This window comes from Ambystoma mexicanum, chromosome 5p, assembly GCF_040938575.1.
Source record: "Ambystoma mexicanum isolate Mex_15411 chromosome 5p, UKY_AmexF1_1, whole genome shotgun sequence".
Taxonomy (NCBI): domain Eukaryota; kingdom Metazoa; phylum Chordata; class Amphibia; order Caudata; family Ambystomatidae; genus Ambystoma; species Ambystoma mexicanum.
The window spans coordinates 349,850,248-349,866,127 of NC_090930.1; the positions used below are offsets into that span (position 1 = coordinate 349,850,248).

The following is a 15,880-nucleotide window of genomic DNA, read 5'->3' on the forward strand; positions in this document are numbered from 1 at the left end:
CTTGTTGTTTTTGAATGCCAATAATACCCACCCCGTGATTGCTATTCAGGATTTCATTGATTTACTTTTATGTTAAGTATCTACAGACCAACAGGATATTTTGCTATGGGGAAATAACCACATCAATGCGTGAACAATTTGTTGCCTAAACAATCTATTGCTTTTGGAATAGTCTTACCTAAAAGAGAGGCCTTGTAATGTGCATCAGGGAACAGCAGGACACTGCTGGGGCAGCAAGGGAGTCAAAGCATCTCCTCTGAATCCTCCAAGGGGTTCCCCGTCAGCTTCTGTCTCCTGGTTCCTTTCTCCAGTGCAAGATTTGGGCCTCTATGCTGGGATGTTTCTCGTCAAGGCAGCAGGTTGCTCCTGGAATAAGTGGAAAAGATCAGTTCTAATGCAAACTGATGTACCTATAGGGCGAACAACATCACAAACTTGTCATGATTCTCACAAAAGGATTGGCTGAGTTCCCTCCCCACCTTTCACCTGTGTGGTAATAGGACAAGGAGATGAGGGGAGTGTGCCAGGACAGCTGTGGGAGGAGAAAGCTTTGTCATCCCACTTTGACAGGTGGGCTTGGCATGTAAAAACTAAAATCTCTCAACCTGGTGAAGTACTATACATTTTGAAATCTTTACATGCATGAATATATGTTGAACTACATTTTAAGGTGAATCGGATGTTAGTCTGAAGTCGGCTCGCCCTTGCTATGCAGATATTTTTTTTCTTCATTTAGTCAGGAGCCATATGAGTAAAAACTATGCCACTTTATACTCCTCACAACTATCACCTTTAGTGTGGAATGACCGTTGTGGAACCTACGCTGCCCTTTTTATGCAATAAAAATGTATTTTTCTATTAATCAAACTGCAGCCTTCACAGGCCTCACTCTAGCCCACGCCCGTGCTCCTTTGTTTCATTTATCCTTAAAAATGTGACTAGGCAGAGCCTGGCTCATGTTTGTTAGCCTATCCCACTTCAAGGCCTGTGCTGCCCTGATAGCAACACTAATTGACTTTTTATGGGAATTGTGACCTGGAGGTCACTTGTGATGCAGGAGCAGGCATGGCTTTATCGGGATTTACTGTGGTTTTGATCTAAAAGTATTTAAGTAATGGCTTTGATAGTTGACAAATGGGCCATCCTCAGGCCAGCAGAGTAAAAGGTCTTGGAGGTTAGTTTCATGTTTGAAGAAATGACCAGCTCACGTACCCTACAGCCATGGCCCTTTAAACTCACACAGAATGCATTTTTCCATGACATCTTATAAGGCTTTCACAGTTAAACTACAGGAGTATCACTTCTGGATTGTCCATATGTGTAAGGCAGATACCATGTTCAAATGTTGCATTTTCTCTGCATAATGTAATTTGGATGAGGGAAAAACAAACTAACATCTTTTATTCATTGTAATTGCAAGGAGCTTGATTTCACTTTAGCTGCTTGGAGCACAATCTTGTATTACATTGAAGATAATTTACGCACTGCTGTTTCTTTAACAGTGCAGCTCTTCGTGGATTGAGTGGGATGGCAGTGTCAGGCGCATGTCTTTTCCTTGCTGAAATGCATTGTGCAGATCTTCTCACTTTTGAACTTCTGGCCCACTGTCTTTGCTTGGTGATTTAGGTTCAATAGGCATCACCATTTCTGTGCTGGCCTTATACTTCTATGGGCTTTTACAAATGACTCTGGCCTCTTGATTTCTAGCATTCAGGGGTTATATTTCACCCCACAATACTATCACATCACAGTCTTTACATCGGTACCATGGACACTGCTAGTAGTGACTCGGGTCTATCTATTGATTATCTACCAGTAAGATAAAAGATTTTATTTTGGAGAACACAATGACTTATAGGTACAACAAGCATGAGATTATAAAACAAATAGGAGAGGGAACAGGAATTTAATTTTAATTGGGATTAATAATTTATACAAGACAAAACTGTGTTCTATGTATGGGCAAGGTTCTTTAAAACAGTAGGCAAATTCAAGTGCTCTAAATGACTGTCATTTTTCCCCATTATTCCCTCCCTCCTTGAGTGCTTTGAAGCACATGCCTTGTGTATAGGCGCTTTACGAATGAGCATTACCATACCAAAAATGTTTTTTCACTAAAGCAATTTTTGACCTAATTCTAATTGCACATGCGCTGGTAGCAATGTTGAGTAATATTGCTTTATTCCTTCAATGCATTTATGCACCAGGGTAAAGGACTAGGACAAATATTGCCCAAATGCATTGAAACAATAATTTGTATAAACTATGACCATGTTTGCCTTGGTGGTATTTACACTTGCACCAGTTCAAAGTTTCTGTAATACCGTCATAGGGACATTTTTCCCCTAGGTCTAACAGTTGAACGTTTCACTCTCTCAAATGCAAAGTATCTGTAATGAGGCCCTAGAATGTTAGTTGGGCAATTCTCTACTTGTGGATTATGTGGTGATATGCTGCAGGCATGCTATATGTACCTGAACCTTTTTACAAAGATAATCTAGGAGGGGGAACTGCATGCAGTAATGTGCGATACAACATACATGCTTGTCTGGCTACTTCTCAATGTATTACATTTTATTTTATAGGTGCATTTCTCATTCCATATACAATCATGTTGGCCCTTGCTGGACTTCCTTTATTTTTCTTGGAATGCTCCTTGGGACAGTTTACCAGTTCCAAACCTGTTTTGGTTTGGAAAATACTGCCAGCCTTTGAAGGTTAGAATCATTAATTTTAATGCTATGAGTTTTTTAAGTAATATAACTTTCCTTCTTGAATCACAAAAAAACCTGATGAAGTATTTTTTTTATTTGAACAATACAGATAGTTGCAGATTGTTACAATTAACATTGTGTTTCGATAAGTAGACATTGTTGCCTGATCTTGACGTATTTTTGTCTCTTAGGTGAGGGGAGAGGACAGGACATACAGGGGAAAGGACAGGACATACAAAGATGTTCCTATATTGCTTAATTCTTTACAACTGTTAAGTTGCAACTCTAAATAGCAAATGTTCCACAAGCTAGTATAACATTATACAAACTTAATGAAGGTATCCATCATGCAATTTGTGGTCAACGCCTCCATATTCAAGATAACTAAGATTGTTATCATGAATGCTCAACTGATAGTATAGAAAATCAATTGGTGATAAAACCAAGATGTCCATACTGTGTGCGTAGTCTAGCTCAGTAGCAATGCGCTCGACTTGGAAGCAAGAAGATGCAGAGCAGCACAGGTTCAAATACTGGTTATGTGCTTCGAAACCTCTTCGGTATTAAGTGTTATACATATGCATACATAATGCCTTTCTGGGATATGATCCCCATATCATCCAGACGGTAACATTGCTAAAAATCCAAGATTCGTAATTAAAATGTAAAACGTAAAGCACCTCACTCGTTTACTAACATACAGACCAAATGATGTCGTGATATCTCGGAATGTATCTTTGAGAAGGTGAATACAGGTTTTCAGCCATGTCAGCAAAGTGTAACCTGAGGTACCAAAGCAGCTTTTAAAAAGAGAATAATAGATCTAGATATATATTTGTCAAACTTTCCCAATCATTGTTTCTGCATTGCCAGCGCAAGCCTGCAAAACCTTGTGGCATGGATTTGTTTCAAACAGATGCACATGATGGACTTTTCAAATATGCTATTTTTATAAAGCGTCTTATGGTGGATTCCACCAGCTCCTAAGCACTATGAATATAATGGATGTAATCATGATGCAGCCCATGCTCACAACATGGTGAGCATGGGCTTTGCGAAATGGGTCACTTATTGGTTGAGCTTCATGACATGCAGCTTTGAAGTAATTCAACCGCATGCGCTGCAGGTAATGGAAAGGGGAAGGTTACAATCGCAGGGAGTTGTACACTGCTCGCTTCTGTGTCCTGAACCCTCCTCGAAACAGGGATGCTCGCACCGCAAGGCAAACAACCATAACTCAAAACTAGCAATTCAGACTCCGAACAGCAATCTAAAGGTATGTCTGATAAATATGCGCTCGCTAAATCAACATGCCCTATGCATACATGATTACATACGGAAGGAAGATCTGGACATCCTGTTCCTTACTGAAACCTGGTTGCAGGACACTATAGGCCCAACCTGTGATTTAGTGGTACCAGCCGGTTATACTATTCACTATACTAATAGATACTCCAGGAAAGGGGGTGGGGTGGCTATGATTATTAGTAATCCTATGTTTGCAACCATCTCATTTTGCCAAGGTTGAGAAGTATTACACCTGAAATTCTGCCCCACTGACAATTGTTTGAACATAATTCTCGGTTACAATCCTCCTTCTCTCACATCTGAGTTCAATAATGAACTCACTGAAATATTAAATCTACTCCACAGCCCTAATTCATCAACCTTGGTTTTAGGCAACTTTAACCGTTGGTGAGGGTACCCTAAAGATAAACTGGCAAGCCTACAAAAAGCCCTTAATAACCTAAACTTCCAGGTCATGAACTCCAATCCAACCATGGATAACGGCCATTAGCTGGACTGGGTTATAAAAGATAACTTGGTAACAAGTAATTTTGTGACCACTCCATACATATGGTCAGACCATTTCAGTGCATCATTTACTTTGACCCATGCCTATACTAGCAAAGGGAAGCGCTAGCGAACCAAAGAAAGTACCATGTAGGAATTTCAAGAATATTGAAAGATCTCATCTTACACAATGCACTAATAAAATCTTGGCACACATTAATGAGGAAGACGCATGAAATTATCATATCTAAATATGATTAACATATCACATCTCTTAAGACCAGATGGCTCCCCTCCAGCCTAAACTAGTTAGACTAAACAATAACCATCAGAATTGGTTTACACCTGACCTAGCTACATTAAAAAAAAAAGGAAAGACCCCGGGTCCCTGCTTGGAGACCTCTGGGTATTTAAGCGTGTTATAAATGCGGAACTAAGACACACAAAAAAACGAGCAGCCCGATGGGTGAAGAAACCTACGCCCATTAACAAGAATAGCTGGAAGGAAACAGAGGTCCCATAAGAGGAACATTGTGGAGACTAAGACTATTTTAACACCGAAATTCAGCAGGCATCGTAGGCCTCGGGCAAACTTTTCTAGATTCTTAAATCTATCGATAAACCGGTCTCTCTGACCCCTACTTTCGTTCCATCCCAAGTGGAATGTGATAATACCCAGGCTGCTTTCACCAACAAAATCCTCAAAGCAAGAGAACTATTGGCTATTACCGAAAGCAATAAAACTGAACAATACGAAATACCTTGAGTAAGTCCACGGATTGTGTAGACCAATTTCAATTCCACAAGATCACGACGGAGGACATGCTAACCACCTTAGCATCTATGAAACCATCCTCTTGTGCAGAGAATAAACTGCCACCCAAAATAATTCTTGAGAATGCAGACAGTTTTGCATCTCTAGTCACGAATGGTCAATACTTCCTTCCGGGACCAAGGGTGACCATTACCCATCTGGTAAAAAAAAAAATAGATCAACGAGAACCAGGGAATTTGAGACCTAACTTTATTCTGAAAGTAATGGACAAGATTGGCAGAGCACAACTACAAGCATATGTTGAGACCAATAAGGTACTGCATTACCAACAGTCAGGCTTTCGTACTGCGCATAGTACTGAAACCACCATGTTGGATTTGCAAACTAAAATGCTGGGCATCGTTGGAAAAAGGACGGGTATACTTGTCCTTCTTGACCAGTGTAATCTTTGACCTGCTAAACCATCAGTTATTGCAGCAGGCCTTGGGGAAAATCGCTAACTGCTATCGGCTGGTTATCTTTCCTTGGTGATAGAATACCTAGATTACACTGGGGTGACACATTGTCACAGGAATCTAATATCTTCTGTGGTGTCCTCCAGGGAGCTAGCCTATCACCATTTCTTTTTGATCTCTACCTACACCTCCTTTGCGAAGCCCTGGATAACATAAATGCTTTCTTCACCAACTATGCTGACGATACTCAGCTGGTGGTGGAATTAAGCGGGTATTATGAAAAAGATAATAAAACCATCACATCATCCAACTGTGGATGAATCAAAACTGGATGTGCCTGAATGGATCAAAGACTGAGTTGATGGGTCTTCGGCTCCAATCAAGTTGGGGTGAAATTATCATCCGACTATGGCTAATTCCTGATAAAGGACTCAATCAAAGTAGTGGGCAACGTCAAAACCTTGGGCATGACCTTAGAAGCCTCCATGCACTCAGAGGCCCAAGTTTCATATGTCGGTTAAAAACTGCTCCTATTACTTGAGGCTGCTGAAGGCGATTAGACACCTATTCAACGAAACCAACTACTTTCTAAGTACACAGTGACTGTCGGAATTATAAAGTCCCGCCTCATACGAAATGGTCGCTAATTACCAATAGTCATTGTTTTACTTGTGAATGGGAACATGAGCTATGGGGGGGCCTCCTTTACAAAAAATGTTTTCAATGGGAATGGAGCATGCACATTGACATACATGTTTACAGGTCTTTAACAAGTTATGAATTTCTAGTCTGGTGCTGAGTATTTAGTATTGCATGTCTGTTAGCTAAGCACAAAGGGATTGTTTAGATGTTGCTCCTAAATACTTGGTTATATACTTTTAAATGTAGTTTTAGGTTTTTCATTGTTCATAGAGCATTGATGAATAGTCCATATTTGTTTTTTGTGCACATATTTTGTAGGCAATTCCTCTGATGTAAACATGAAGTGCTTAGAAATAGGAATCCTCATGGGCGAAGTTTAAATGAAAAAGTAGTAGTATTTTATATGAATGAGTTAAAATATCTCTTGTACAAAAGATAGGTTCATGGCGTCTTAACCTAAGGACTGTTACATAAAATGACCTTGAATTCTGTTGACTTCCATGGCACATGTGAACTAGGATAATTCACGAAGATTATTCTGTTTCGTTTTTGAACACAATGTCATGTGTGTAAAGTATGACATCTGCTGTGTTTCGTCATGTGTCTTAATATCACTTTGTTCTTCTTCCAATGTGTTTCTTACTTTCTAGGAGTGGGAGTGACCATGGTCCTTATTTCAACATTAGCGGCTATTTATTATAATGTTATCATTGCCTACAGCATTTATTATATGTTCGCCTCATTCACAAATGTGCTTCCATGGGCGGACTGCTCCAGGTGGGATGGGCTGAATGACACAATCTGCAGTAAGACACCAAAAGGTACTTAGGTCATCTTTTTGAAATTCTTTAATACTTTTCTCTCAAGTTAGATTTCTTTTCTAAAGTACCTTGATAAATGGGATGACTTGGACATTTTAGAGAACATGCATCATCCATTGTTTCACATGCATTACATATGTTTCTATTGAGTATTGGAATATATTTTATCGCAGGGCAGGTTCTGAGTGACATCAGATAACAGGAGCTCAAGTTGCATATGACGTCCGAGTTGGATTACATCATTCAGTTGCTAGCTGGCCAGCTGAACTGATATATTGTGTATGACCCCCTCCTGTCTACTTTCTCCGGTGCTTGCACTGTCCTCCAAGGAGAGCCTTGAGGAATGTGAGGCGATAAGACCTGCCACAACTACACATCATAGGAAATAGTTACAACCCCAAGGAAGAAATGTGCGGCTGGCGTGCTGGTGCCCAACCCCTCCCCCTTCACCCCCAAACCCGGCTGCTTGGGCCCCTGATGGTCCTGCCCATACCCATGTCATGCTTGGTGTGCTGCAGCCCTCTAGCCCTACACTGAGGAAGCTCTGTGGTTGATTTTTATGAAAGCTGCATTCTCATGCATGGAAGCATGCTGGTGATGTCTAATCTCTCATCTAAGCATCTTAGTCGGCATCCTGGCATCCTCTGGTTAAGAATGTGTTACAGCTGCGATTCAGTCGGCGTTGCAGGACACCCCTTCATTTATAGACCTACATTTCCATGTTTTGTATATGTTATGTAAATTGGGTTACATTTTATTTTGGTAACACAATAAGAGGGGTATTATGGTATTTTGTGCATGTGAAACCCAATACGTGCAATGCTAATGTGCAAACACACCATACACCATAATTCCACCTACGTGCATACATTTGTATTTCTCTCTAAAAACACTCACACATCACGTCTTTAATCATTTGGTGCCTTCATAGTATATGCACTTTTGTACTTTGTCAGTCCAATCAAAGGTATCACGGAATAAAGCACATGCAATCCCTTCTTGATATGAACAACTGAAAAGCGTTTTAACATATTGGATTTTAAAATTAGGCTTTGTATTTGCACAGGTTCTTGCAATGTATCTTCCGGAGAAGATATAATCACAGTGAATTTAACCTGGGTGGCGGATAGCAATCAGATGTGCTTGGCGAACAGCACAATGGAACTCGACGTGCAGCTTCCAAGCAAACTCTACTGGGAGTAAGTATCCTTTCCAAACCACGCACCATGCCCACTGCAATCATTACGAAGCTCCAAGAAATGCATGGTGCGGTGCAGGTGCAATTCAGCAGAGTGGGAGGTGAAGCATTTTAGGGTTCATTTGATAGAAAGTCTTGCCTTTGAAAATTGGGCTGTACCCTGAACAAGTTGGTTCTTTGATCCTCCTCTACCGTCCTTGAGGGCTCCGAGCCAACAGGAGACTTCTTTGAGCGGGCTTTCATCTCTGCATACGAGTATACTGTGTGCTGCCAATGCAAAGAACACACAGATGCTCAACTTATTAAGTACCAATGCAGGACACCTGCAATTAGTGTACTGTGAACTACCATCTAAATATGCATTATTAAGTTCCAAAATATATTACAATGTATATAACACGTTGTACATGACAGTTACAATCCCTTTTTCTCTGGGGTTATTGAAATGAGCATTTGGACACCGAGAGTGGCAAAACCTAAACAGACTCTGAACAGAATATTCACCGATGTGGCATGGCCTTTGAGATGTACCCGAACCATCACCCATGTGCTTATGCTACATAATGTTGTTTACATAAACGGGGTCCGATGTCCGATTCATGAAGGCCCTGTGTTTCAGAATTCGAGGTGCAAAGGGGACCACACATTTTGTGGCCATTTCCCTACAAACAAATCCCATATTGACAACTTGAATTGTATACTGCAAGAGGCGGTGGGATGGTTTGTCCATAATAGTTGATGCGGGGGGGGGGGGGGGGGCGATCTACCCACCCACCCATTTATTTTTATATATAAAATCCCTGACCGTTCCCTTGGCTTCGAAAAGTTGCTGAGGGATGCTCCTTGACTGGCTTCTTAAAACTGTCAAAGTGGTTTCCTTTTGACATTTCATACCCCTGTGTGCATGTCCAATGGGTCATGCAGGTATGTGGTTTTTCAACCCCATCCTTGCATGGCTCATTGTCGATGCAGGCTGGGGTACTGTTGCTCTGCATTTGTTAGGGGTGCTCCTGCGCCTCATTGCACATACAGAGCTTTTGGAGCTTCCTCCAAGGAACACGTCATATCCTGGGTTCATGTGCAGGAACAATATAGCACTCTCCACTTCCTGGTTCCTGTTCATGCTGCGTCGAGCTGACCAGCACAGAACTTGGACCGGGATGCCTGCAAGCAAGAAAAATATGAATGTGTGCGAAGCTGCATAAATTAAATATTTTGTGTGTGTGATTGCTTTAAAAATGTTTCCCGCACCACCAAATCGGAGCCGGTTCAACAGGTTTGCATGTTGGAAATCATTGCTGCAGCCAGTCCAGTTATGTTTTCAGCCTCTGGCATGCCAATTCTTACTGGCCATTTATAATAAAGCAAGCATGTTAAGTGTTATTACGTGGCTAGACTGGCATTTTCGTGTAGCCAGTCCAGCCATTTCTTACTGTGGCATGACTTTTATTTTGCTAGGCATTTATGATCAAGCAAACAAAAGTGCTATCATGTGTCGGAAATGTTTCTTATTGTGGCATTGTCATTTTTAATAGCAAAGCCAACATGAGTAGTTTCTTATGCGCAAGTACTGGCATATATTGGCAGAACTAGCTTGGACACATTATCTAATGATATGATTACTGCCATTATGCACAAAGAAAACATCAGTATGTTCCTATATGGGAATATGTACCGGTAGAAGTGCATCCAGCATGGGAATGTTTGGACAGTCAGCATGAAAATATTTGGCTTGCATCGATTAGATTTGTCAAGCATTACCCTACAAAACCAATTGCAATCTGTTATTTTACCCCAATTTTTCCACAGAATATGTGCTGTACAATGCACAATTTTAACCCATTATTGAACAAAATGTTCTCTGGGGAGAACTCTGCCGAACCACCTGTGGTTGGTTTTGGCTCTGTCCCTATGCCTGGCCGTTCATGCATATTTACGGCAAATATTTACACCCTTCAAATGCAAATTTCACTAACCACCACTGAAGAGGCATCTAGCTAACCCCTTCATGCATATCTGGAAGATGGAGTACTCCAAATGCTTAGCAGGAAGAAAAAACAGGCATGAAACTGAGTTCAGAATGGGGGTTTTACAGTACCAACAAGTGGACATGAGGGGCTAGTCCTTCCAGCAGTACCATATTCATATATTGGCAGTTAATGGCACCAAACCAGGCTTATTATCACTGTTCAAGCAGGTCAAAAGCAGTTTGGATGCACCAAGCTGTCCAAGAGGTGAGTGAGAATCGAGTCGGTTTGAGTAGCACCTGGATAGCCCCAATATACCGGACCGACTCGAACATGGCAAAACGCTACTTTATTATCAATTAAAGTAGAGAAATCTGGCAAGCATAACAAATCGCAACACTCTTGAAAACATTTCAGTTACTCAAAGGCTTTGTACGTCAGCTATGACGTTATCCTATGTGGTAAATAGTAAAAACCCCACCTGGTGGAGGGATAGATTGAGGGAACATATGTACCTATAGTTTTTTTTTAGGCATTTGTAATGTCATTGGCTGCCCCTTATCAAGTAGGCACACCTCAAACTACCTCTATCTACGTATAATTCAGACAAAATTAGAATAACAGCAGATTGGCTTCTGCAACAATGTATAGTCCATCCTGATTGGTTGGCACTCTCTTCCAACCTTGGACATGTGACTCGTTAGCAGCACGTAAGCACAATGAAACCCAGGTGCAGGGCACAACATCAGACAACTGCCCACTTGGCCATCAGCCTGCCATCTCATCAGTTAGGCCCTAAGCAAAGGCCTCTTCTTTGTAGTTGACCTTCCTGACTGTTCTCTTAATCAAAAATTAAAAGGAGTGAAGGTACACTCCTATCTTCATCTGGAGTGTTCAGGTATTGCACCACGTGTGAGGAGACCATGATTTTGTCTATCGTCTCCTTCTATTTAGTGCTATTTGATCAATTATACTGGCTGCTATTACTCTGCTTGGCCTTTGGAGACTTGGGTGCTAGATCTTGCATATGCTTTCTGCATCTTTGACCAATACTTGGCATTAGCAAATGTTTACTCCTTTACTTAATCCAAGAGAAATATGTCCTGCGTACATGACTTATCCTCTTTGACTCTTTGAATTCCTTCTTGCTGCTGCATCCTTGATCCTGAGCCAAACAAATATCATTTGTTCATACATAAATTTGTATTTCAGTGCCTGTCTGCTCTGCAGCCTTTATCTCTCTCCTTGGCTTTAAAAACAGTCCATCTTCTCGACATGGCTGCTTTACCCGTGTTCTATTTTCTACATTTAGCAAGCTTCTATATGTCATCTACCTTGAGTTTCATTTCTACGTGTATGCCTCTACTGCATCTCTTCTCAGTGTATATGATTTCTTTACATTTGCATATTCAAAACTTTATTACTACAGTCACATCTTCATTGTAGGCATATTTTGTATATCGTTTCATTGTGTCCTCATCGCTTCACTTCATGGCGTCACTTTACACCTGTCACTTTACTTATAGTTCTATGTTCATTGGTGTCTGCACCAATGAACATAGTCTCGGGAGGATAGCTCAGGGGCAATGTGCTAGTATTGGAGGCAAGACGACCGAGCAACACAGGTTCGATCCTCGGGTCCGTGCTTAGACATCTGTTTATGAAGCGCGTTATGAATAATCATATCGGACTTCCTTCTACCACATCAGTTCGAGGGTACATTTGGTACGTTTGTCTGAGCGCATAATATCTTTCATATCTTCAACGCTGTATTGGGACGATGCCAGGTATCAGGCACCGTGCTTTCTTGCTGTTCTTCACAATATATTGTGAGGGGGCCAGATCTATAAGTGATGAATTTCAGAGGGCTAACAAGGATCTGTTTGAAGTTCAAGACATTTGGTGACGCTGGCTAGGATGGATGAGTTGCACAGTAGTGGTTTGAACCTAGGTAATGGTTTGAAGATGTGATCCTGATAGTCCAATGTGCAGTTCAACGAGGCAGCGGTTTGAGGTTGAGCTGTGAAGATGTTTATTACCACCTGTTCAGAATGATGCATGATATAATGCTTCCAATGGTTTGTGCTGAAGTCCAATGATGAGCTGGTGGTTCAAGTCGACAGGGTGACACGCTTGGCGTACATGCAAGCACAGTGGTTTGAAGTGTGAGCGAATTGCAAAGGCAGCACTGGGTTCAGTTGGTTTGAATGTGGTGTACATTCAAATGCTGTGCAATCGGACTGATGCCAAACACACCAGGGATCCTGGCTGTTCTTGATTTCAGGATGCTGTGAATCGCAATTCCGAGCCTTAGGGACAAAACCAGTCCTTGTTCTCATTCTCAAAACACGGGGGGCTGGTAAACACCTGCAGGTGGCCTTCTCCACCAATGAGGTCCTGGGTCCCCGATACAGCTGGCTTAGCAGTAGGTATTGCTCCAGCAGCAGGTCACCCCAATGCATCGAGAGTGGGTAGGGAGCAGAGTGTGTCTCTGCCTTGGGACATGCTCTTCACCTTACTTATGGAGGGCTTTGGAAAGGACTGCTCTCCCAAAAGGGGTCCAAATGAATTATTCTTGAAGGTCCAGAAAGCAGCAAATAAGGTGTGGAACACCCCCTCTTTATAGGCAAAAGGCTGCACAGGATTGGATGGAAGCAGACTTGCTTTAGGGCCCAGTTCCTGTCCTTGTGACCAGAGGTCCTTAGTTTATTGCATTATACTCATTGGGCTTGGTGCTAAAGGAACTGTAGGAGATGGAGGACGGAGAGATGTAGAGAAAAGCAAGATGTTGGAATCCTTTCCCTGCTATCCTGTGCTTCCTCTGGTTTCAATAGTTCTTCCCCCTTCTCAGGCACATCCCATCACAGGCCCTTTGGTGTAAGGCGAGGCCTTTGGTTTAGGCTGTGCCACCTGAAGCCTGCTCCTGCTGAGAGCTTAATGGGTTAGAGAGTTGTAACCCACAAATGATCAAATGGAGGCAGCCCCTCTGGCTATTGTCCTCTTGGTTACAGCCGAGAGAGTCTAGCAACAACGCATACACGCTTTCCATGGCTGGCCTGGCTTTACAGTATTTGCATGAGTATGTTACATATCCAATGGGTCTTTAATATTTATGTGAACTACCAGCCACCATACTGAAGCTCAGGTATGACTTGTGTCACCAATAGTTTATCATAATTAAGTGATTTTGGAACTGAGGGGCCGATTGAAATTCAACGTCTGCACTGTAGTGACTTGGCGTCAAGGCAGTTGCAAAAAGGGCACCTGTGAACTTTGAACCTGCTCTTTGCCACTCGAGTACAGGCACTGCAGATCAGGAGACAGATGCAGCAGGTCACATGTGTCACTATGCTTTTGGCATGGAGCTAAAGAAAAGGGGTCTCTGGTTAGCAGACCACATTTTCTGAGCTGGAATTATCTACACCATTTTATATTAAATGAGAATCAAAAAAGCCAGGGCTTCTACAACCTTGCCAGATTACAATTCCTAAGTGGAGTAAATCAAACCAACCACAGAGTGGTGGGGTTTTGCACATGGCACACAAACGCCCGATTTACAAAATTCTCAAGTACTTGGCTCGGCACTCATGGGTAGATGAGAATTAAGTTTCTCAGTAGTCAAGAACTGTCTTACATGAAATTATTTCGTTCACATATTGTCCAGGGCTCTTTATGCCTCAAGGCCTGGTCCACAAAGAATTACATTTGTGCCAAAAATAGTGTACTGCAAAAGTCTACTCCTTCTTAAAGGTTTTTTGGAAGGCAAAAGTGGGTCCCATGCCTACTGGGCCCAGAGACCCAGGCTACTCTGCACTGATGAGGCCCGACAAGGCTGAAAGATGTTAGGGGATGCCGGTGGTCTCGTGCAGAAGGGATGTGACCAAGCAGTTTAGGCTCGACTACCCCTTTTGGTGCGGGACCAAGCTCAATTTGCATATGATCTTTCCCCTTTTGCAATGGCTTGGCAGGCGAAGAAAGATGGTCTGGAGGGTTTATTTAGCAAATGTGAACACTACTGGTCCAGTGTATATTTCTGTGTAATGAATGTGCATTTTGAGCACACCGACTTATGGGACTGGATTGGTGCGGCGGGGAAGTGCAAATTACCCCTAGTTTGCATAAGCAAACTGGTAGAGGACAGAGCCATGCCCATTGATGGGCCAGGAAAAGTAGGGTTGCACATTGATGCCTATCTAAGGAATAGAAACGCATAGCCAACATTGGCAAGGACAACTGTGGTGGATTGTGTGCAGGCATGGGGCAGGCGTTTGCATAGCACTGTCATAATGGTACTCACTATAAGAAGTAGCAACTGTTGACAATACCTAGACGTATGATGGCTGTGACTTTCAATTAATGCTTTTGAAACACAAATTCAGGCCAAGTAACGGTTGTCAGGCTAGACGTATTGTTTATAAATTAAGTGGCTGAAGAGCTGCAGGAACAATTTCCTATGGCTGTTCTTTTTATCACGCAAGGAGCTGATTATGGCTGCATTAAGCCATTATCTTTCAGACGACTGCTTAGAAATATAGATGTTAGCCCAATAACACATGTTACTGCACAGCAGAGCTAGCACAAAGATATCCTATGAGCATGTTTGGCATGTAATTAAATACCAAATACAATGGCACCAAATGGCCAAACTCCCCAAAAGTGGTAAGTAAAGCAGGACTTTTATTTTTTTTTTACTGAGGTAGCACTTACCCAGGTTCCAACTTGGCATAAGTACATATTTGGAAATGGGAGAAATCCTGCAGGGAGTCATTCCACTCTATCTCTACTGAAAGCTTTTTAATTTTCTCCACTGATTGACACCAGGTTTTCAAGTAGTTGCATTGTTTTCTTTTTCACATATACCTTTACAAAGAGCAAGTTATCTGCAGGGGGAAATGCCTCTTCACAAATCGCTGGTCCTATTCATACACAATTTAAAACAACCACAAACTGTTAATTGAGCACATGACTCACACAACTGCCCCATTTCTTTACTGGCCCAATTGTTCCAAAGTCAATCTGTTCGCCTGTGGTCAATACATTTTGCCGCAAATATAGATCTGGGGGGTGGGGGGACGTTAGGTTTAGTTATGATGGATGCTGTGCAGGGAATTGCGGGGGGCACTTCCCACATTTTCGTTGCCATTAAATATGTTAAAACAAATTCGATCAAATAGGCTTCGAACAAATTTCCTCAAACATCATAGATCAGACTCCTCATACCAGACAATATGATTCTTTGGGATTCACTGTAATCAGTAGTGGAAATGGAAAAACTGTGGGGTATCCCACAAGGGCTGGGGTGGGGGTGGAGTTTGGAGGCAGGGTTATGAGGAGGTGGAGCTCAGAGGGGGTGGAGCTGGCATTTGAACTCTACTCAAAGCAAATATTCAAAACAGTTTAACAATTGTGCTATTTCTTTCCAATAACTACGCTGGCAACATCTTTTAAACCTGGCAAACTATAGTGCAATATTCCCTGGAAAACCAAATATCCAAATATGATACATCTGCTTTG

The 15,880-nt window shown here is 42.0% G+C and overlaps 1 protein-coding gene across 1 annotated transcript in view; it reads left to right on the forward strand.

Moving 5' to 3' along the window:
- Positions 1–15,880, forward strand: part of LOC138480529 (sodium- and chloride-dependent neutral and basic amino acid transporter B(0+)-like) — a 75,783-nt gene that overhangs the window by 14,641 nt on the left and 45,262 nt on the right. Inside the window, exons 3-5 of the mRNA XM_069612284.1 lie at positions 2,586–2,717; positions 7,031–7,201; positions 8,268–8,400. Coding sequence (XP_069468385.1) covers positions 2,586–2,717; positions 7,031–7,201; positions 8,268–8,400 — 436 coding nt within the window. The remainder of the gene's footprint in view (positions 1–2,585; positions 2,718–7,030; positions 7,202–8,267; positions 8,401–15,880) is intronic.